The following is a 22,802-nucleotide window of genomic DNA, read 5'->3' on the forward strand; positions in this document are numbered from 1 at the left end:
TTAAAGTGTATGAAAGTGTTCTTCATAAGGGAGGAAGTGTCAAGAAATTGACTGAAAAACGCAGGAAAATGTGGCTTGTAAACCTGTGTCTGTGATTGGGAGGAGAAGAGGCTCATGTATGCAAATGGTTAATATAAGATATAATAATATATTAAGATAATAATATATTAAGATATTAATACAGAAAGAAATAGATAATCCAGGGATGCCAACTCTCAAGCATTCAACGTGAGACTCAATGCTATTCACTCAATGCTAAACGCCACACGTAGAGACGATGTAAATAAGACATTATTTTCAGTTCAGAGAGCTTCATTGATTATAATAGAACATTGTGCGACTGATAAATTGAGGTGAGTGACAGATTTTTAGTGATTATATAGAAGCACTATTTGCTCGCTTTCTAGGCTATAATCAATTCAGAATTTCAATAAGTTTTGCTTTACGTGCTGCTAACAGGACAAACGTCCACAAACTCTGTATGCAGCAAAGAGTCAGGAGTGACAGAAAGAGAACAGATGAGATGGAGGAAAGTCCATACTGTACTGGTTTAGACGTTATAACAAGAGAAAGATATAAACTGAAAAACACAACATATGTTACGTGATCCTCATGTTATAAAGGAGTGATTTTTAAACTAAACTGAAATACTTGCCTGCCATTGAGGCGGTGGATATAGGCTAAGCAACTTACCCTGATTGCAAACAAACTATTTCAAGTGAATCCCGTATTTATATGAGGGATGCAGGATGTGTCACTCCTGAAACTTTGCTGCATACAGTGTTTGTGACCGTAGGTCCTGTTAGCAGCACGTAAAGCAAAACTTAATGAAATTCTGAACTGATTTATAGCCTAGAAAGCAAGCAAATAGCGCTTCTATGTAAATCACTAAAAAGATGTCACTCACTTCAATTTAATCGCAAGCTCACAATGTTCCATTTAGTAGGCATGGGACGATAACCGGTTCCAATGTATACCGCGGTTTGGAAAAGTCATGGTTTCAAAACCACAAAAATTTTCTGTTATACCGTTCCTGCAGTATGCAGTTTTTAATGCGTCAAAGATGGAAAGTGCAGGAATCCCTCAGTTGTGTGCAGCGACGAGCGTAACGAGTCACACGACCCCTCCCCCTCCAGTTGGTGTAAGCAGTCAGTGAGAGTCACCTGTGTGTAGGATGGCTGAAAACGTGAATCCCTGGATCTTTTTCCCCCGTCGAAAAAGACGAAGTCTGCCGTATGGGAATTTTTTGGGTAAAGTAGACTAACCATGTTCTGTACAGATGACGTTTTAGCGACGATCGCTAAATACTTCCAGGTCGTACATAATATATCTGTCTCATCTTATTTTCTCCCTCTTTCACCCCTCGATCAATATAGAGACCCACCCGCCATTTGTTTCAGTTTTTAAATACTATTTGGCTTGCTACCGAGGCAGATAAAATGGCTAATTAACTAGCTAACGGCAACTAGTTTCCTCCCTCACGTTACTTCACAGAGCGGGGAATAGCAGACTAAAGTACTACGTTTTAGCAATTTAGTACAATAATTAAATTTAGCTAGTATCACGTCTATAATGTTGAGCCTCCTGCCATTGTTTACATCTGTTCAAAATCACGACATTTAAAAAACAAACAGCTGGCTCTCAGGCATCTTTGCCACTGTTTGAGTGTTGTATGGAGAGAGACCGTCTGTGTGTGTGTGTGTGTGTGTGTGTGTGTGTGTGTGTGTGCGTTTTTGTGAAAAGTCAGGACATAGATTTGTATAATGACAAAGGTATGACATAGGTATTACAAGGTGAAGGTGACTTCAGGACATTGACCCATGTCCCCACTTTTAAAACCGCTTATAAATCATACAGAGTGAGGTTTTTTGGGGGAAAGTTGAAATGCACAGTCTCCTGTAAGGGGTAGGTTTAGGTGTAGGATTGGTGTAGGGCAATAGCACATACAGTAAGTACAGTATAAAAACCATTACGCCTATGGGATGTCCCCACTTTTCACAAAAACGAACATGTTTGTGTGTGTAAGTAACACACTGGCGTGCTCTATCCTTATGTGTGTGCACACATCCTCGTATCTCAACGCTCCAAACATAATCCAGGAAAGGTGAACACACCAGCATCATTACTTGGACTAAAAGATGAGTGTGTAGAAAGTGATTTAATTTTTTTTTTTTTTTTTTTACAGAAACTACACTCTAAAAAAAGATGGTTCTTTAAAGGTTCTTTACATGTAGTAACGGTTATATTTAGAACCATAGCATCCTGAAGAACCCTTTTATGCTGAAATGGTTCTTTGTGTTGTTTTTCAAATCTGTAACGGTCAAAGCACCTCATTACTGATCTTCTGGAGTTCAGTGATACAACTACACTGTCAACACACTCTCAACACACTCTCAACAGGTAAATGATTTCATTCTTAAATTTAAATACAAATTTAAGTTTAAAATTTTAACTGGTTTCCGAATCTGTGCAGCGGCTGACTGGGCCTTGCCGTCCACCTTTGCCAGGTTCTATAGCTTGGACGTTCTGGCCTTACAGGCCCGGATTTTATCTGCTTAAAGTGCACACGCCTATCGAGGTCTGACTCTCAGGCTTTGCCTGTTTCTTCAAGAACGCTCTTGGCCCTAATAATAGTGCTGAGGCTGTACATTAGACCCTTGGAACGATTATCCAAAGCCGGGCTGACCTCTATGAGTTCATCCCTCTTGCTTCCCGCTACCACTGCCGTTTGGTTCGTTTTTAATACACTGCACGAACCAATGGTCAAAGTGCGATTGACATTGCACTTATTCGCAAACACAAAAGTACATTATTTGCGTGTGCTAAAGCCTTGCCGGTTAAACATTTCATTCGCGTGCTGCTCTGACATGCGCCTATTCAGAGCGCATACACTGAAGCATGCATACGCTAAAAGACCGGTCAAACAGCACCTGATTACTTTGTTATCTTAGTTATCGTCTGATTGCGCGAATACTGTCAAAAACACACAAGGTTTACATATAAACACAGTTATGTCTAAAGTGAAAGTAAACGGTTGACGGAGAAACGGATGCGTGCTCTTAAAGGGACCGAACTAAAAATGCTGCCGATTGTCATTAAAGGGATAGTTCACCCAAAAATGTATATTCTGTCATTATTTACTCACTGTCATGTTGTACCAAACCTGTATTAATTTTTATTCTTGTGCTGAACACCAAGGACGACATTTTAAAGAATGTGGGTAACCAAACAGTTGCTGGTCGCCACTGACTTACGGGGGGGAAAAAAAATATGGAAGTCACTGGGGACCAGCAACTGTTTGGTTTCCCACATTCTTCAAAATAACTTGTGTTCAACAGAAGAAAGAAACTCATTCAGGTTTTAAACGACTTGAGAGTGAGTAAATGTTAATAAAATAAAAAGCAAAGCGAAAAATAACTCCCTGCTCCTGACTGAAGAACTTTAATACAGTTGCTAAAGTTCAGCAGTAATAAAATAACTTGAAATTTTCAACAACTTTTCACATCAAATATTTTTGCACCAAATAGTATAGATAACAGTATTCATAAGTACCGGTATCGATAAGCAGTATCGTTATCGATAAAATGTAAACAATACCCATCCCTAATAATTATATCATATATTAACCATTTGCACACACGAGCATTATCCAACTCGGCTCCTCCCGACCGCATTAGTACAAGCCACATTTTCCTGCATTTTTCATTCAATTTCTTGACTTTTCCCCCCCTTATGAACAACACATTTTCGTACATGATAAAAGCTCCTTGTTTTTTCTCAGTTTGACCGATTTGAGCACCCATAAACAACGCAAAACAGGCATTTTGAGTTTATGCTACTGATTCCTATGGAAAAAAAATTTCTCCCTGCCCTCCAGCTGCATTTCACGCATCATCAGAATCATGTGATTGCAAACAACCTATTCTGGGAATCGCTATCAGATTCTACATTTGAGTCTTGATCTACATCTTTATTAGGGCTGCCACTGACTAAAGATTTTTCTAGTCCAGGGGTCTTCAAACTTTTTTGGGCCAGGGACCCCTTACAGGAGAGAAAATTTTCCAAGGACCCCTTTATAATTATAACAGTGATTAAGCATATGCTTACCAGGGTTTTTCCTGCATAGAGAATTATGAGGCGGCCGCCTCCGCCAAATTTTACTCAGGCAGGCAGTCAGTGCAAGCATCACTGAACAGCGTCCATCAGAGCTTTTAGTTCATATTTTGGAAAAATACTGATTTTTATCCAAATTTACTTGATATTTCTTTACACAGAATCATCATTTCTACTCATGTTTCACTGATTTATGCGATCTGATGAGCATTAACTCATTATGCGATCCTATCTCTATATGAATGAATTGACGCATGGTTTTGTTTACTACACACACACACACACTGAAGCGCTGTCGTCTCTCTAAATGAGGACAAACACAAACAACATCTCCAGAACTGCTCTGAGAGTCACTTTACGAGCATTTCAGTGGTTAATTTGAGTAAAACTAGCATCATATGATATACACAGAAATATAACGGCATTCACAGCAACCCATTAAAATAAAAGTCTGGTTTAACTTGAAGACATGGCAGCAGAAATATATTACTTTTGTTCAGCAGAATGTAGATACTACTCCTAAAACTATATTAAAATGGTAACACTTTACAATAAGGTTCATTAATTAACATTAGATAACAATAGTTAACATGAACTAAGAATGAACAATACTTCTGTAGCATTTATTAATTTTAGTTCATGTTAATTTCAGCATTTACTAATGCATTATTAAAACCACGAGTTGTGCTTTTTAACATTAGTTAATGCACTGTGAACTAACATGAACAACTATTTTTATTAACTAACATTAACAAAGATGAATAAATAGTGTAATAAATGTATTGTTCATTGTTTGTTCATATTAGTTAATGCATTAACTAATGTTAACAAATAACACCTTATTGTAAAGTGTTACCATTAAAACTTTATTTTTTAAGAAATGATCACATTACTTCCATGTTTTAATTTTCTTAGTAAATCCACTTTGTTTGCCAAGAAATGAGTTTAATTTTCAATAATTTAAAGATAAATTAAATTAATGTTTTATGCCTTCTTTTGATAACCAGATACACAACTGAATTTCTGAAGAAAAATAAAAAATTTCATAAGACTATTTTAAGAATAAATTTGAATAAATTAAGTTGTTTATGCACTCAAATAATTAGACATGCTACAACAGAATTTGGTAACAATAAAACATGGTGAAATAAAATAAAAGGTTTCATAGGGCCCTAAACGTAATTTTGGTCAAACTTTTCATAACTGATCTGACAGTATAAGTTCAATGATTTTAATTAAATTTACATGCTTTTTGATTAATAAAATGCAATTTAACCATTAAAAAGGATTCTAGACAAAATTAGAATGGAATTTGGGAAAAAAATAAAACATTTCATAGGGCCCTATATTTAACACACGATTACGATAGTGTATGGTTTGTATGTTATTTTAATGAGATTTGGGGTGTTTTCTTAAAAAATGTTTACATGAGAAATGCCAAGCTGGTAGATAAGTATTAAAAACTACAAATAAATAAGTTATTACAAACACTCGACACTGGTTTGAAGTGAGATTTGAGTAAAAGCTTACCAATTTTATAAAAAGTCTTCGCTTGATGCTAACGTTAGCTCTAATGCACCTGCTACACTGCTGCAATTGCATTTCATTATGTATTCTATCAGAAGATTTCATGCAAGGTTGTAAGAATTTTGTTTTCTAAAAAGACACTGAGTATTTAAATGTATATTTGATCAATGCAACGTGGACCAGGAGACTATAAGGAGTGGATAAAGATTTTGTTTAACAAAAGAAGTGTTTAACAACCCAATGTTATGTTTATGTTCACCTATACTACAAAATGGACCCTTTTTAGCTGGTATGTTGTATTTAATTTAACATTCAACATGTTTGTTTTTGTAAATAAATGTCATTTTCTTCAATCATAGAATTATTATAACACCTAAAATACATTGTGTGTAAAAAGCGTTTCAGTCACTTGAAGTACATTGTGTGCACATGATCAGGATGGTACCAACTCCACCTCATTTTGAGCCAGGAAAAACCCTACTTACTACAATTTGTACTCTTACATTCCATTGGAACAGCAGAGGTTTACTGTAAAAATTAAAACGATAAATAAAAATAGTGTGATTATTCCTTTAAAAATAAAAGTTATAATAATTGTATTATTTTCTTGTTATTATTGTTATTATTATTATTATTATTATTATTATTACTACTACTACTACTATTATAATTACTACTACTACTACTAGAGAGCATTCTACTGTACAGTCGTAATATATGGCCAATTTTCTTGCCATATAGCTCACAGGCAGGCCGGGCATCGGACCTTTTTTAGGCTTCTGCTTTTTATATTTTAGATATCAGTTAGTTAAGGTGATTGAAAGTGTGTGCTGCGCTGGTCAGAAACAACACGAGATCATGCTATACTGTGACTGTCAAGAGCTCGCACGGTGTTTATTGTCCCCGCCAGCGGCAGTAGAGCCGCCTTCAGCGCAGCTGGAAGAGTTATAGAAGAAAGGAGGACTGGATTAAAACTGGGGCAGCCCCGACTACATTTTTTAGTCGGCTAATTATTTAAATAATAAATCATAATGAGCCTTTAATAGATAGCTAGTCTATTCTGAGTTCAAGCACACGCATAAAGCTTGCCACAAAGCACCATTTCGGTTAAATGTTTAAACTAACATTGTTTAATGTTAATCAAAGTTCAAACAGCACTGTGGCACAAGCTCACTAGAGCTGAAACATTCACTCGCTGATGAGTCTTGCTCACGCGACTGACGCGACACCAGTGTGAAGTGCTTGAATTCAGCGAACACCACAAATATCTGTTTACAGCCAGATGATGCAGCGCTGACAAACAGGAGAAACACTGGGCGCAATGCAGTCAGAAGGCTTTTTAATCTACAAATAGCCATCATTTACAATAGATTTACTGTAGTAATAATAACTGCACCATGGTATTGTGTCAGAAATGTGGGTAATCGATTCATGTCAAATTTTATTATATTATAATGTAGACATGCATTAAATATATTGGAGGAGTAATGGCATATAATTGCAGTATTTTTCTGATTAAGCTATAGCGTTTATGCATTTATACTAAATGTATTTAGACTACTGTTTTTCATACAAGAACCTAGAAGCTACAAGATCTGCTAGTGAGCGACGCCTCGTGGTACCATCACAAAGAGGCTCAAAATCACTCTCCAGAACATTCTCGGTCACCATTCCTGGCTGGTGGAATGATCTTCCCACCCATATTCGGAGTGCTGGATCCCTGTCAATCTTCAAGCAACAGCTGAAAACTCATCTCTTTCGACACTACTTGACTTCACCCTACACATAAACAAAAAAAAAAAAAATTATTTCTCCTTATTTATTCCTTCCCTTGCTAGCTTGTACTTATTTAAACAATGCCTGAGACTTGGTGTTACAAGCACTTCGTTTGTCGGATTGCCTCTTCAAGATGAATCGCTTTATGTATTCCCCAAATTGTAAGTCGCTTTGGATAAAAGCGTCTGCAAAATGACTAAATGTAAATGTAAGCCATATTACATTTTTACCATGATATTGATGTGCTATATTTGTGGTTGTAACTGTGATTATCATGATCTAAACGTATGCTACTATGGAAGACCAATATTTCATAAATAAAAAAAACTTTAGCTGCAATAGGTAGTGTAGTGGTGTGTGGGAGGGGGGGCTTTAGTCGGACCGAGAATTCTGATATTCATTTATACTGTAAATTCCATTTTGACTGGTTTCTGCAAATCCATCTGTGTTTTGTGAATCATGAAATCATAAGTCTAAATTTATTTCACAGACCCCCTGACACAGACCACCAGGGGTCCGCGGATCCCACTTTGAGAACCCCTGTTCTAGTCAACTAGTACATTAGTTCATTTATTAGTCCACTAATTGCATGTTTATATTTGCAAGGTGATAGTTTAATTATTAAATCAACTAGTATTTTCTGAGTCAGTGCCAGCTGCAAAGATGAAGTTGATGATGCCGACTCACCATCTACGCAGTACAGTGGATGCGCCTTTAGAAACACATCCACCTTTAGGCTGTTCACACTTGACGTCTTTTTTGAAGCTGCCAGTGTCTGTTTTACATTATGATCCTATGGAGTAAACAGTATTTTCAAAAAAGTCCGAGCGCTTTTTTTAAATGCCACCGCCAGCGTCTTTTTATGCAGCTCAGAGCATCTTTTCAAGTTGAAAAAAAGTTACAATTTTCTGGACAAAAAAAAAAGCGCCTTTTTGACAGCTGACCAATGACAAGCAAGTAGCGAGACCTGTCATTTCCATAAGAACAACAATGGCTGTCTGTTCATGGGCAGAGATTTTGTTCACCAATGCTTCTCGCGTAAAGAACGAGTGGACTGGACTCGCATGAGAAATGTCGCCGTAGTCGCGTTCAGTTTTCATGGAAACTTAGCGGCGCTGCTGCTGGACCAGACGGTCGCTGCGCCGCTCTGTTTGCGGTATATTTTAGTCTAAACAAAAGTCAATTTGAAGACCTGCTACAAACGTCATTGTAAACCGACATTCTCCTCCCCATTAACTTCAAAAGCCAAAGCTAGATGTCGACCGATATGGGTTTTTCTCTGGCCGATGCTTAGAAATCAGGGCAGCAGATGGCCGATATATGATGCCATGTTTGTTTGATGTTTGCCATGATGCTCATATTTTATTTATAGCCTTTTGAAGTTTAATCGTCACACTAAGCTGTATCGCGATTCTGGTCTGTACCCAAATTTAAGACCTCTTGAAATCATAATTAAGACCTTTTAAGACTTTAAGGACCTGCGGGAACCCTGTATTATAATAAAACCCTAAAACATTCTAATGATTTATAGATATAGGCAGCCTACATATTAACAGGTCACCCTGCATTGGACCGTAAAATAACAAGTGTTAATTATAAATTAATATCTAAATTATATATTTATTCCTAAATACTAGCCTATATTTGTTATTTTGGTAACACTATTTTAGGGTCTCTTAATTAGTTGCTAATTAGCATGCACATTAATAGAATATTAGCCATTTATTAGTAGTAATTAAGCACATACTAATGCCTTATACTACATCCCTAATCCTACCCAATACCTAAACTTAAAGCTGCAGTCCGTAACTTTTTTGGGTTAAAAATGATCCGAAATCAATACATAACCAGTGTTCAAAACTATCGCCTTCCTTTAGTCCGATTCACAACGGTTAACTTATAATAATGTTTTCTAATTGGAGTGGTACGGGCAGCTACAGTGTTAAGGAGTTGGATTCTCATGCTACACATGGCCAAAGATTAAAAAAAAAAAAAAAAAAAAACAAAGAACGATTTGGACGTATGACAGTATTTCTGTGCCAAATACACCCTTCTGGTTTCAGAAAGTTTTTTTTGAGCATGGCCCTTCATGAAGTCATGAAGGTCAGAATTCCTTGTATGGGCACTTCTCCCAGAAGAGCATGTGCACACATTAACCAGAGCGAGAGCAAGAGCATGCCCATCAACGTCATCGGATTTGCACATTGTTTGATACTGAAAGATGGAGTAGTCCCAGCAATAAGAGATCCCAGTCATGATTCAGAACCACAGGCTTCAAGTAAAACTGCATCATATTTCTGTGTTTTGTTGGCAATCAGCGCAAGTGCCCGTGACTCTTTAGCTCCACCCACGGCACGCCTACAAGAGCTCGGCTGTTTTTGGAGAGAATCATAAAGCTGTATCTTTCTTTTATTAATATGATACAACTAAAGACTCTTTGAAGATATGAAGGAAGCAATACTACTCTATAGGTACTCAAGATTAACATGAGATTGGGCGAAACTGTTATGTCCCTTTTGAAAAAAATAAATAAAAATGCTACACTTTTTTTCTTTTTTTTTTTACACCAGAAAAAAAAAAAAAACACAATTAAGCTTTTTCCCCAAATTGTAAGGGAAAAATTCCCCAAAATTGTACTGATCTAGATCACCTGCTCATGCTTTGCAATGGTTGTGAGAATGGTCTGCCTGGTCTACATGCTTCTGCTGACAAGTACAGTATAATTCTCACCTTCAGTCGCTGGTCCCCATTGACTTGCATAGTGGTTCCCTTCCCCCCCGATACTATGGAAGTCAATGGGGACCAGCAACTGAAGGTGAACTGTTCCTTTAAGGATAGTTAGCTCCAAACAGGCTGTGTTACCGAGTAAGGATTCTCTCAAAACTTAGAACATAATGCAGATGAGAGAGACAAATACATAAACTTCTCTCACTATTGCTCTGGTTCCAGTGATTATCCCTCTTTACCCATTCCTTAAGTTGCTGACCCCTGGTTTCACATTTAGTCATTTATCAATTTGGTACAGTCTCTTACATTTCTGGTTGCCATTCTGCTCTTGATTTCTGTTGTCTGTGTGACGTCACTATAAGTCTGGGCGGTCCAAGATGACACAAAGCTACATGATTTGGATTCTGCTGAATAGAAGGCAAAAGGGTAATTTGACATGTTTTTCTTTATTTCATGTATGTCACTATAGGAAAATATAGGGCAGATGTTCAATTTTTCAATAGAAAAGTCTTTACCACTCTGACTTGTCTGCTTCAGTTTTCCCAGGGCAGCTGCGAGAGATGACTTCTGGCACTCAAAAGGAATTACTGACAGCATCTTCCCATGAGGGATGTACAGCTTCCCAGAATAACACCACAACTGTATTCAGGAGAAATTGTCTCAATGCAGAATTAAACTTTATAGTATTTTTATGAAAGGTTTAAAAAAAAAAAAAAAAAAAAAAAGTGTATATACGTGCTGTCAATCGATTAAAAATAAATAAATAGTTTTTTTTCTCAAATATACTTTTATATTGCAATAATTTCACATTCAACCTTCAAATTAATGTACAAACAACACACAGTATATTTTTAATATTTGTTTAATGCCATATTTTTTATGACTGAAGGGTAGTATCAGTGATACCAATACTACTGATGTCTTTATATAATTGTTTCCCCACCTAAAATTTAAAACCCATAAACCCATTATCTCTCATATTTAGATACCTGTGCCTTCAGCAGAAATACATAACTTGAATAAAGTTATCAAAACGCATTTCAAATTAAATATAGATGACCCCTTACAGCTATAAAAGTTATTGATTTCCTCTTTTTTCTTTGATTAACAGAAAATCACAGCAGCTGTGCTTAAGTTTAAGCTGTGTCTTAAGCTGTGTTTAAGAGCTGCCGCCGCAGAAACGTGACGCAGATCTGACACGCATCGTATTTTCTCTCATCTCTTTTTACCTTTACTGACCCACTTCAGGTCTTAAAGTCTCTACTAATGAGCTGACGAGTTGAATCGAGTGTGTCAGATGAGGGAGACAGTGCTAGGCTGCTCCAGGACAGTTTTGAAAACCATTTCAGAGACATGTTCTTAAATCTGACTCCTATATAACATACTATACGCATTCAGTTTTACGGCAGCTTTAACTGCCTTTTTGGTAAATTCATGACTTAACTGACCACGACATTGCATGCACATAGTTTCTTAAATGCTTTGATATGATAGACTACAGTGTGCGCTGTGAGCACAGTATCGTTTCCGCACTCATTTGACTCGTGCCTGGCGCTGAGAAGTTGGAGCTCACGTCTGAAACATCTCCTGTTTGATGTGGTCAAAGACGTTCTGCGACTAAATAAATGCACTTCTTGCCAAGAAAAAAGAAAAAAAAAAAGAAAGCAGTTGTGAGTGGGATGGCCAACCATAGCTCCACCCCTGCTTTAACCATGTTAAATATTTAACACGTTAAACTGGAAAAATGATTCGCCTGTGTTAACACGCTAATTTTGACAGCACTAATATTATTATAAGGGGTGTCAACGTTAACGCATGCGATTAAATAATTTTACCGCGTTAATATTTTACCACAAATTAATCGTTTGATAAGGTTTGACCCCAACTTCTTCCTGTCATCTCAGTGCGGAAGGTTATCTATCATTGTGTGTTGACCAGTGTTGCTAGGGTCGCAGCACAAGTGGGCTATAAGGGTGTCCCCGAGGATTTTCATAGTCGAATAGAAATTTTCGAATCTTGCCGATAGTCGGCTGATAGTTGAATCATATGTTTTGGGGTGGGGGCAAAATACATTACCAAGAGTCAAGTCAGACATTCAACAGTCATAAATACTGACGTTAATACATAGGGAAAATGTGTAATGGATGCCTCGCAGATACAAACTGAGTGAATTATAACGCCCTGATGCATGAACGTGTCTGCGCGGCTCTGAATGAACTCCTTTTGTGGACGCATTCTTGACTCAACAACGTGCAGAAACACAGGAACTAAACTCTAAAAATTCACAGCGTTTTATTATAATAGTGTTCTCATTATAATGTTATGTGTATATGACAGTCATAGTCATTAATATTCTGCATAGTTGTTTGTCCTGCTCGCTGAAGAGATAATCACTGTTCAATAAAGCGCTTTACTGCAGCGACTCAACCAAATGCATCTTATACGAGATAAATAATATATATACACGATATAAATAAACCGGTTGAAATGTTTTGAAATCACTTGTATCCTACCTGATCGAAAAAGATCCAGTCTTTCACTCTGCGTCAGTTTTAGTCTTGTTAAAGTTTTAAATCCTTACTGCCAAGATACTCCTCTGTTGGTCACGGATTATGGAAAGTGAAACTTAAATTTATAGGGGTGGTTGGATTTATTCACGCATGTTAAAATTTATTTAAAGTTTTTTTTCTTTTCAGATTCTTATTTACAGCATTATCATAATAGGCTGTATTAACTTACTGGGAGAAAACCGGTAGTTCTATGTGAAATCAGACATTTGAGCACCCCCATATAGCCAAAATGGCATGATCATAACACCCAGCGAATATTCGACTGAGACTGGTAGTCGAATCAGGCTCCTCAAATCGAAGCATCGAATCGTCGACTATTTGGGGTCACCCCTAGTGGGCTATTTTGAAAATACAGTCACAGGAAAAACATTACAGAGTTTTTTTTTGGGCTACTTTTATAATGTACCGTGGCCGCCCAAAGTGTATATAGACAAATAAAAATAGATCGATCCTTTTACTAATTTGTATTATATTTGGAATGTATCCCTGGCAACTTAAGAATGGAGAGGCGGTTGTAACATCACAAACAACATGAGTTTCAGCCAGAGCATACATGTTAAGGCTTTTACTCAGCAGAATTAAACATGACAACAGCCACTATAGATTATATAAGATAATAAACATACGATAACGAAAGATATGGTCTGTATGTGATTTTCTTGAAAATACTTTTGATAATAGTTGGGTAAATGTATACTGGGATTGAAGCGATGTGGCTTGGTTAACGTTTTATTGCCAGTTTAAAGGCTGATATAAAAAAAGAATAATGATAAAAGAATAAGGATTATGTCTCATACCTGGCGGAAGTGTGAAAGGTTCTGTAGTTTGTCATGCATTTCTTTTTCAACACATTTACAGGTAAATCCTAGTATTTTAAATTTGCGATTAATCATGATTAAATCACGGTCGATGACTGATTAACGCGATTAAATTTTTTAATCGATTGACAGCACATATACATATATACATATATATACATATATACACACACACATACACATATACATATATACACACACACACACACACACGTATAAAAAAAAATAGTAATATACACACCTGACTATAGATCCTTCCTGCCATTTCTTTACAAGCCTGAAGAGTTTGGAAATGTGTGTTCCAGATGCAAAGGTAATCTACGGATGACAACTCAATGATCATTGCACCAGTCAGATACAGAGTGATGAGGGAAAGGGGTGGGGGTGGAGAGAAGTTAAAAAAAAATTAAAGTTTAAAAAAAGCACAATGTCATTCATGAGAATGTGAAAAGTAGGGGTGTGCACTAGTCTTGTGTTTGTGAAAGTCTTACATTGTACTCTCTCATATTTGTTAATATTAGTGCTGTGTTCGATACGACGATGTATCGTCACAGAGATTTGAGATGAGTATCGATGCAGCTGTCTCTGTATAGATATCGTGGCATGTATGCAGCAGTGGACCGCACTTAATTTGAATACAAGAACACCATTTAAAATGGAGTAGAAAAGTGCGAGGATTCTAAAAAATAACGAATAGAGCATAATATATAGAGGGAAAACAAAGGCAACATTATAGCTTCTTTTTTGTTGACTACTAATCTCTTTGGAAAAAATTAATTTGGAAAGACTGTTGGCACACGATGGATTTCAAAAGCACATTATACGTGACCCAAACTCACAGACCTTGATGAGATGCTCAGAGACTGAAAACACCAGGTCATAAGCTGCTCCTTTTTAAAAGAACAGTGCCACACTTCATACATCCAACTACATAATTAAATCACAGCCTTTGCAATGTGCTAAATCACACTAAGCCATATCACATTCTTGTAACCTTGCATTGTTACAATTTAACTTTTTAAAGATTTATCAGCCAACTGGTACGTTTCATATACTCGCCAATGCACATGCACCTTTGCCTGTGAAACTATGATACATCATGCAGTGACTGCATAGACTCTCAAGGCATTTTTGTTTTTATTGTTTTGTGGCAAAGTGAGTGGCCTAGTCACTATTATTTGTATAGCGCTTTTACCTAGTCGATAATGACAACTTGCATATTGTTAAAACAACAATCAAGATGTATATCGTCTGCAATAATATGCTGCACACCCCTTGTGAAGAGAATGGATTATTTGGTTTGAAGATGAAGAATCACCTTTACAAGCTCCAGCAGACGGGTGGGGGAATCCAACCACAGCTACATGAGCCTCATCAAGCACAACAACAGCACCAGACATCAGTTTTTCTTCCCCAAGAGGAAGACTGAGACATAGGGAGCGAGATAGAGCCAGGACACCTTCAGCTCCGGTAGATGAACTTCTGAGTGGCAACACACTCTCATACACACTGCCATTCAAATCTGAAATAATACAGAGTAATTGGGTTATTAGCAGTACAAAACTGTCATTTGGGTCAGATGATAAGATGAATAAAGAGAGACTTACATAAGTACAACAGGTGTATGTTACTACCCCTGCATGTGGCAGAGAAGCTAATAGGTGCAGAGAGACAAGGTTCAGTCTCAAATCTGTGTTTCACAAGAGTGTTGGGGTTAAATCTCTGAACATACAGGCAGTGCTCTCCTCTCTGAGAAAAAAAGGGGGAAAAAAACAGTTTAGAGCTGATTTAATGTTTAATTCATTATGCACCGATAATACAAAGATCCAAAAGATTCAAAGAGACTTCAGAAAAAAAATAAACCTGTTCTGTGCTGAACAAAATGACAAGCTGGTGCTCTGCCTTAACGATAGTGCTCCACCTGTGAAAGGGAATAAACAAAAATCTTACACTTAATTTAAACAGGTCTTGGCATAAATGAGCACTGAACGTCAAGTAGTGAGCTAATGCAGTATTAAAATTGTTAGCATTAACTACAAAACAACATTACACTGCGCTGCGCAAACCATGCCACTGTTTTAAGAGAACCTATATTTAAAACTGCAAATATATATGCAATCAAAATTGTGTTTGTCTTATTCACTATGGTAAGTCTACAGGAAATACCAGGAATTACATCATTGCAACCTTTTTTTCCAACATGACATATCTGCTCTGACATGGTGACCAGTAATCACAGGGATTTCTCAAACCATCACATTCTACAGTGCAAAAAGGGCAGTGCTAAAGCACAATTGATAGAAACACTCTACTAAAAGAACTCCAAGAACAGTAATGTGGAAATTTTGTTTCAAGTACAGATGGTGATAGAGAGGCCTAAGTCTCAGTGTCCGTTTAGCCAGGATCATATTTCGCTTGCCTTGTATTTTGTTTGTTCTGAGGATAAGGTCCAACACCGTAGAGTTTGAAAGGATGCACTGCCTTTGATGTAGGGTTGGGTGATAAAACAATAACAGTAATTATCGCGACAATTCTCCTTGATATAATTATAGCAAAAGATCGATAAATGTCTGATATAAGGTTTACACACTATGCAAACAATACTGCACATGCATGTTGCAGACAGTAACACTGGTGCCAATACCAATTTACCTAAAAGACAAGCGTTGCCATTTCTGTTGCGAATGGTAAACATTAAACAGCAAACACACCAAAAGCAGAACGAAAAAGCTCTACTTTTTTGAACCATGCCACAAAGACCATTTAACAGCTTGGCCCAAAACACCAAGCAAATGCATTTACTCGCTAACCATCTCACGTCCACTAAACAGTGCTGTGAGATCCAGTGAAAAGCATTCAAGTTTGGCACAGAGTTCTGATCAGGATTTCTACAGATATGAACAAGTTAAATTTAAGACTTAAGACCTTTTTAATACCACCTTATATGAAATTTAAGACCTAAACCTGTAATGGAAATATACTTATACAGTGAGGAAAATAAGTATTTGAACACCCTGCTATTTTGCAAGTTCTCCCACTTAGAAATCATGGAGGGGTCTGAAATTGTCATCGTAGGTGCATGTCCACTGTGAGAGACATAATCTAAAAAAAAAAATCCAGAAATCACAATGTATGATTTTTTAACTATTTATTTGTATGATACAGATGCAAATAAGTATTTGAACACCTGAGAAAATCAATGTTAATATTTGGTACAGTAGCCTTTGTTTGCAATTACAGAGGTCAAACGTTTCCTGTAGTTTTTCACCAGGTTTGCACACACTGCAGGAGGGATTTTGGCCCACTCCTCCACACAGATCTTCTCTAGATCAGTCAGGTTTCCGGCCTGTCGCTGAGAAACACGGAGTTTGAGCTCCCTCCAAAGATTCTCTATTGGGTTTAGGTCTGGAGACTGGCTAGGCCACGCCAGAACCTTGATATGCTTCTTACAGAGCCACTCCTTGGTTATCCTGGCTGTGTGCTTCGGGTCATTGTCACCCTGCAGCCCAAGACCGGTTGCCCATGGAAGCTAAGCAGGGCTGACCCTGGTCAGTACCTGGATGGGAGACCTCCTGGGAAAACTAGGTTGCTGTTGGAAGAGGTGTTAGTGAGGCCAGCAGGGGGTGCTCACCCTGCAGTCTGTGTGGGTCCTAATGCCCCAGTATAGTGACGGGGACACTATACTGTAAAAAAAAGCACCGTCTTTCGGATGAGACGTTAACCCGAGGTCCTGACTCTCTGTGGTCATTAAAAAAAAAATCCCATGACACTCATCGTAAAGAGTAGGGGTGTAACCCCGGTGTCCTGGCCAAATTCCCTCCACTGGCCCTTGTCTATCATGGCTTCCCAATAATCCCCATCCACTTGATTGGCTCTATGACACTCTCTCCTCTCCACCTGTAGCTGGTGTGTGGTGAGCGCACTGGCGCCGTTGTCCTGTGGCTGCCGTCGCATCATCCAAGTGGATGCTGCACACTGGTGGTGGTTGAGGAGAGACCCCCCACATGATTGTAAAGCGCTTTGGTTGTATTGCAATACACATTAAAAGCGCTATATAAAAATGCCTCATTCATTCATTCATTCATTCATTCATGTTGGAAGACCCAGCCTCGACCCATCTTCAATGCTCTAACTGAGGGAAGGAGGTTGTTCCCCAAAATCTCGCAATACATGGCCCCGGTCATCCTCTCCTTAATACAGTGCAGTCACCCTGTCCCATGTGCAGAAAAACCCCCCCAAAGCATGATGCTACCACCCCCATGCTTCACAGTAGGGATGGTGTTCTTGGGATGGTACTTATTCTTCTTCCTCCAAACACGTTTAGTGGAATTATGACCAAAAAGTTCTATTTTGGTCTCCTCTGACCACATGACTTTCTCCCATGACGCCTCTGGATCATCCAAATGGTCATTGGCAAACTTAAGTCGGGCCTGGACATGTGCTGGTTTAAGCAGGGGAACCTTCTGTGCCATGCATGATTTCAAACCATGACGTCTTAGTGTATTACCAACAGTAACCTTGGAAACGGTGGTCCCAGCTCTTTTCAGGTCATTGACCAGCTCCTCCCGTGTAGTTCTGGGCTGATTTCTCACCTTTCTTAGGATCATTGAGACCCCACGAGGTGAGATCTTGCATGGAGCCCCAGTCCGAGGGAGATTGACAGTCATGTTTAGCTTCTTCCATTTTCTAATGATTGCTCCAACAGTGGACCTTTTTCACCAAGCTGCTTGGCAATTTCCCGTAGCCCTTTCCAGCCTTGTGGAGGTGTACAATTTTGTCTCTAGTGTCTTTGGACAGCTCTTTGGTCTTGGCCATGTTAGTAGTTGGATTCTTACTGATTGTATGGGGTGGACAGGTGTCTTTATGCAGCTAACGACCTCAAACAAGTGCATCTAATTTAGGATAATAAATGGAGTGGAGGTGGACATTTTAAAGGCAGACTAACAGGTCTTTGAGGGTCAGAATTCTAGCTGATAGACAGGTGTTCAAATACTTATTTGCAGCTGTATCATACAAATAAATAGTTAAAAATCATACATTGTGATTTCTGGATTTTTTTAGATTATGTCTCTCACAGTGGACATGCACCTATGATGACAATTTCAGACCCCTCCATGATTTCTAAGTGGGAGAACTTGCAAAATAGCAGGGTGTTCAAATACTTATTTTCCTCACTGTACATATGTAATATTTTGTGTTTAAATGTAAAAAGAAAACAAAACATCATCTGTCACACAACAGGAGGCAGACAGGTGAGTATAAGAAACAGTCTTTAATGAGCAGAGGCACGGAATGGAGTAGGAAATGACTAGAGGATCCAAGGCAGACTTAGCTGATAGTAATGGGAAAGTCTCTCCTTTGAAGAGGAGTGGACACGATGCAGATGAAGGGTAGATGATAGATCCTGGATGACAGAAGCTGGGCAGAGTTCCAAGGCAATGGTAAGTATCAGGTAAGGAGTCTGTAGAAATGCGTATAGGCGAGACCAGACAAGGGTTTGCAGGAGAGGTGGTTCTTTATAGTGACTGTGTTGATGAGGTGCAGGTGCCTTGAATCAGAACTCTGGGGAAAGTGACCGAGTGGGTGGAGCATGTTGATCTGGTGACGATGGGTGGCAATTAGTCTGTGATGGTTGTGACTCTGTGCCAGTACCCCCCCCTCCATGGTCGGCTCCTGACGACCGGATGGTGCGCTGACGACGGGGTCTACCTCAACCCCTTGGAGCTGGGCGATCTGGATGTTCAGCGTGGTATTGTGTGAGGAGCGCGGGATCGAGGATGTCATGACGAGCGACCCAGGAACGCTCTTCAGGACCGTAGTCCTCCCAATCTATGAGGTATTCTAGTCTGAGACCCCGTCGCCACGAGTCGAGGATGGTCCGGACCCGATAGACGGTCTCCTCATCTGCGATCTCGGGAGGAGGTACCTCATTGCCACCAGATTCTGTGAGGGAAGACAACAAAGGTTCAGAGTGAGGTTTGAGGAGAGACGCATGGAAAGATGGTGAGATGCGATAGTGAGGTGGAAGGTTTAGCCTGTAGGTGACTTCATTGAGCTGCCTCTGCACCGTGAATGGACCTATGTACCTAGGACTCAGCTTACGGCAAGGCAGGCGGAGAATAATGTCCCATGTCGAGAGCCATACCTTCTGACCAGGTTGGTAGCGAGGGGTTGGTGTTCTTCGGGTGTCAGCTTGCCTCTTGTGTCTCCGCACTGCCTGTTGGAGATGCACATGAGCAGAGTCCCATACTCTCTCGCTCTGCTGGAACCAGTGGTTGACAGCTGGCACTTCCGAAGGCTCACCCGACCAGGGGAACATAGGATACATTGGAACGGGGTGAGCCCCGTGGTGGACTGTCTTAAGGAGTTCTGGGCATACTCCGCCCACGGAAGAAACTCGCTCCAGCTGTCCTGGTTCTGGTGGCAGTAGGATCTCAGGTACCTCCCGATCTCCTGAAACTTCCACTCGGTCTGACCGTTAGTTTGAGGGTGGTAACCAGAGGAAAGGCTTACCGACACTCCCAGCAGTCTGAAGAAGGCTCGCCATACTCAAGAGACAAATTGGTGTCCACGATCCGATACGATGTCTTCTGGAAGGCCGACGTGACGGAATACATTCTGAAAGAGGGCCTCCGCCGCTTCGAATGCCGTAGGTAATCCCTTGAGGGGTATGAGTTTGCATGCCTTTGAAAACCGATCTACGACGACAAACACACAGGTATTGTTGTGAGAGCGTGGGAGGTCGGTCATGAAGTCAATGCCCAGATGGGACCACGGACGGTTGGGAATGGGCAGAGGAACCAGTTTTCCTTCCGGAAGTCTCCGGGGAGTGTTTGTGATGGCACAGACCGAGCAGCCCTTGACGTATCGAGAGGTATCCTGAACCATGGTGGGCCACCAGTAGCGTTGTCGTAAGAGCAAGAGGGTACGAAGGCTACCTGGGTGTCCAGAGCCCGGAGACGTATGCACTGAGTCCATGAGGGGTAGACGATAGGTTGGTGGCACATAGAGAAGCCCCTCTGGACCTCCCGGCGGAGCAGGTTCGGAACGGTTAACTTGGGTAAGTAGCTCATCGATGGACCATAGAATCGGACTGACAATCATGGCTGGAGGGAGGATTGGTTCGGGAGAATTGTAATCAGGCTCAGGTTGATGAAGGCGTGACAGGGCATCGGCCCTGCAATTCTTGTCTCCAGGTCGATACGAGACCGTGAAATCAAATCTGGTGAAGAATAGAGCCCACCGGGCTTGGCGTGGATTCAGCCTTTTCGCATCTCGCAGATATTCAAGATTTCGGCGATCGGTGATGACCTCAAAACGGTGGTTGGCCCCCTCCAGCCAGTGTCTCCATTCCTCTAGGGCTAGCTAGGAGCTCACGATTCCCAATATCGTAGTTCTGCTCCGCCAGGGACAGTTTCTTAGAATAGAAGGCACATGGATGGAGTTGTATTGGATCACCCTGCCGCTGCGAAAGGACGTCTCCGACCCCGGTGGAAGAGGCGTCCACCTCGACGATGAACGGGAGATCTGGGGTGGGATGAACCAAGATCGGAGCGGTCTGGAAGGTTTCTTGGAGTTGATGGAAGGCTTCGAAGACAGATGGGTTCCAGGACAGAGACTTGGGCCGGCCCTTGAGTGAGGAAGTGAGAGGTGAACTGAGCAGGCTGTAGTTGTGGATAAACCTCCGGTAGAAATTGGAAAATCCTAGGAATCGTTGTAGTTCCTTGACGGTAGTTGGTTGAGGCCAGTTCCGGATCGCTTCCACCTTCCTCTGATCCATCTGGATTCCATGTTGGTCAATGACATAACCCAGAAAGTGCACGGAGGTGGTGTGGAACTCGCACTTCTCCAGCTTGAGATCGAGATGGTGATGGCGGAGCTTCTCGAGGACCTGCTTAACGTGGAGGCGATGTTCGGCCAGGTTCCGGGAGTAGATGAGGATATCATTGATGTAGACGAATCGCTGAAGGAATTCCCGGAACACCTCATTCATATAGCCTTGGAAGACAGAGGGAGAGTTGGATAGGCCATACGGCATAACCAGATATTCATAGTGTCCAGATGGTGTAACGAAGGCGGTCTTCCACTCATCTCCCTGGTGTATACAAATGAGGTTGTATGCGCGTCGCAGGTCCAGCTTGGAGAAGATGCGAGCTCCCCGTAGCTGTTCCAGAGCTGCCGGGACCAGAGGAAGTGGGTACCGATACTTCACCGTTTGAGAGTTGAGATGACGGTAGTCGATGCACGGCCGCAAGCCTCCGTCCTTCTTGGCCACGAAGAAGAAACTCGAAGCGGCAGGGGAGGTAGATGGTCGAATGAAGTGCTGTTGGAGTGCCTCCTGAATGTACTCCTCCATGGCCTTCTGCTCCAGGATGGACAATGGGTAAACTCTGCCTTTGGGCAGAGTAGCCCCAGGTAGCAGATCGATTGCACAGTCCCATGGCCGATGAGGAGGAAGTTGGGTCGCCAACCGTTTGCTGAAAACCTCCTGGAACACCCGGCACTCCAGAGGAATCTCACCCTGGTGCTTCACTTCAGGGCTTTCGACGGTGGTCGAATTGATCAAGAGAGTGGGAGGTTTCAATTTGGAGGGTCGAGAACGACACAGGGGTGATCTTTGGACAGATGACAGGCAATTGTGGAAGCAAGACTCACTCCATTGTAGTATTTCACCGGTGTTCCAGTTGATACTAGGATTGTGTTGTGACATCCACGGGCATCCCAGGATGATATCCGCGGTGGACACCTCCAGCACCATGAACACGATCTCCTCAGTGTGTAGGCATCCTACGCCTACGAAATTCTCAAGTCCTGGGAGCAGCGTTTCTTGTGGACATTTAGTTTCTGGAGAATTTGGGGGGAGATGAAGTTCCCTGCTGAACCTGAGTCGATGAGGGCTTGCGCTGAAACACAAATGTGTGGAGTTAAGAGTTGTACAGTTGTCCGACCTAAAGGAGCTATTTGAGGTGGAAGTTGAACAGAACTCACCGCTGGGCGAGGTGGTCGAACTGGGCAGGTTGTGATGACATGACCCTCTCCTCCACAGTACACGCAGAGGCGATTAAGAATTCTCCTTTGACGCTCCACTTGTGTCAGATGGTAGGAGTCTATCTGCATGGGTTCAGGTGCTGGAAGGGCGACTGATGATACGGCGGGTGGAGGATGCAATGCGGGTTCAGAGAGGGTGCATGCTGTGAGACGTTGAGACACTCTGATGGTTTTTTGAATGAAGTTCTCTAGTCCCATAGCATCATCATAGATCACCATAAGC

The 22,802-nt window shown here is 40.6% G+C and overlaps 1 protein-coding gene across 2 annotated transcripts in view; it reads right to left on the reverse strand.

The window, feature by feature from the left end:
• nol11 (nucleolar protein 11) overlaps positions 1-22,802 on the reverse strand; it is a 50,606-nt gene that overhangs the window by 9,741 nt on the left and 18,063 nt on the right. The window contains exons 5-10 of one of the 2 annotated variants that reach the window (XM_058777982.1): positions 15,395-15,452; positions 15,139-15,280; positions 14,850-15,053; positions 13,773-13,849; positions 10,659-10,782; positions 10,450-10,547 (exon numbers count right to left, since the gene is read on the reverse strand). In XM_058777982.1, coding sequence (XP_058633965.1) covers positions 10,450-10,547; positions 10,659-10,782; positions 13,773-13,849; positions 14,850-15,053; positions 15,139-15,280; positions 15,395-15,452 — 703 coding nt within the window. Of the gene's footprint in view, positions 1-10,449; positions 10,551-10,658; positions 10,783-13,772; positions 13,850-14,849; positions 15,054-15,138; positions 15,281-15,394; positions 15,453-22,802 lie in introns of both variants that reach the window. The other variant, XM_058777981.1, reaches the window with a different exon arrangement.

This window comes from Onychostoma macrolepis, chromosome 06, assembly GCF_012432095.1.
Source record: "Onychostoma macrolepis isolate SWU-2019 chromosome 06, ASM1243209v1, whole genome shotgun sequence".
Lineage (NCBI taxonomy): Eukaryota > Metazoa > Chordata > Actinopteri > Cypriniformes > Cyprinidae > Onychostoma > Onychostoma macrolepis.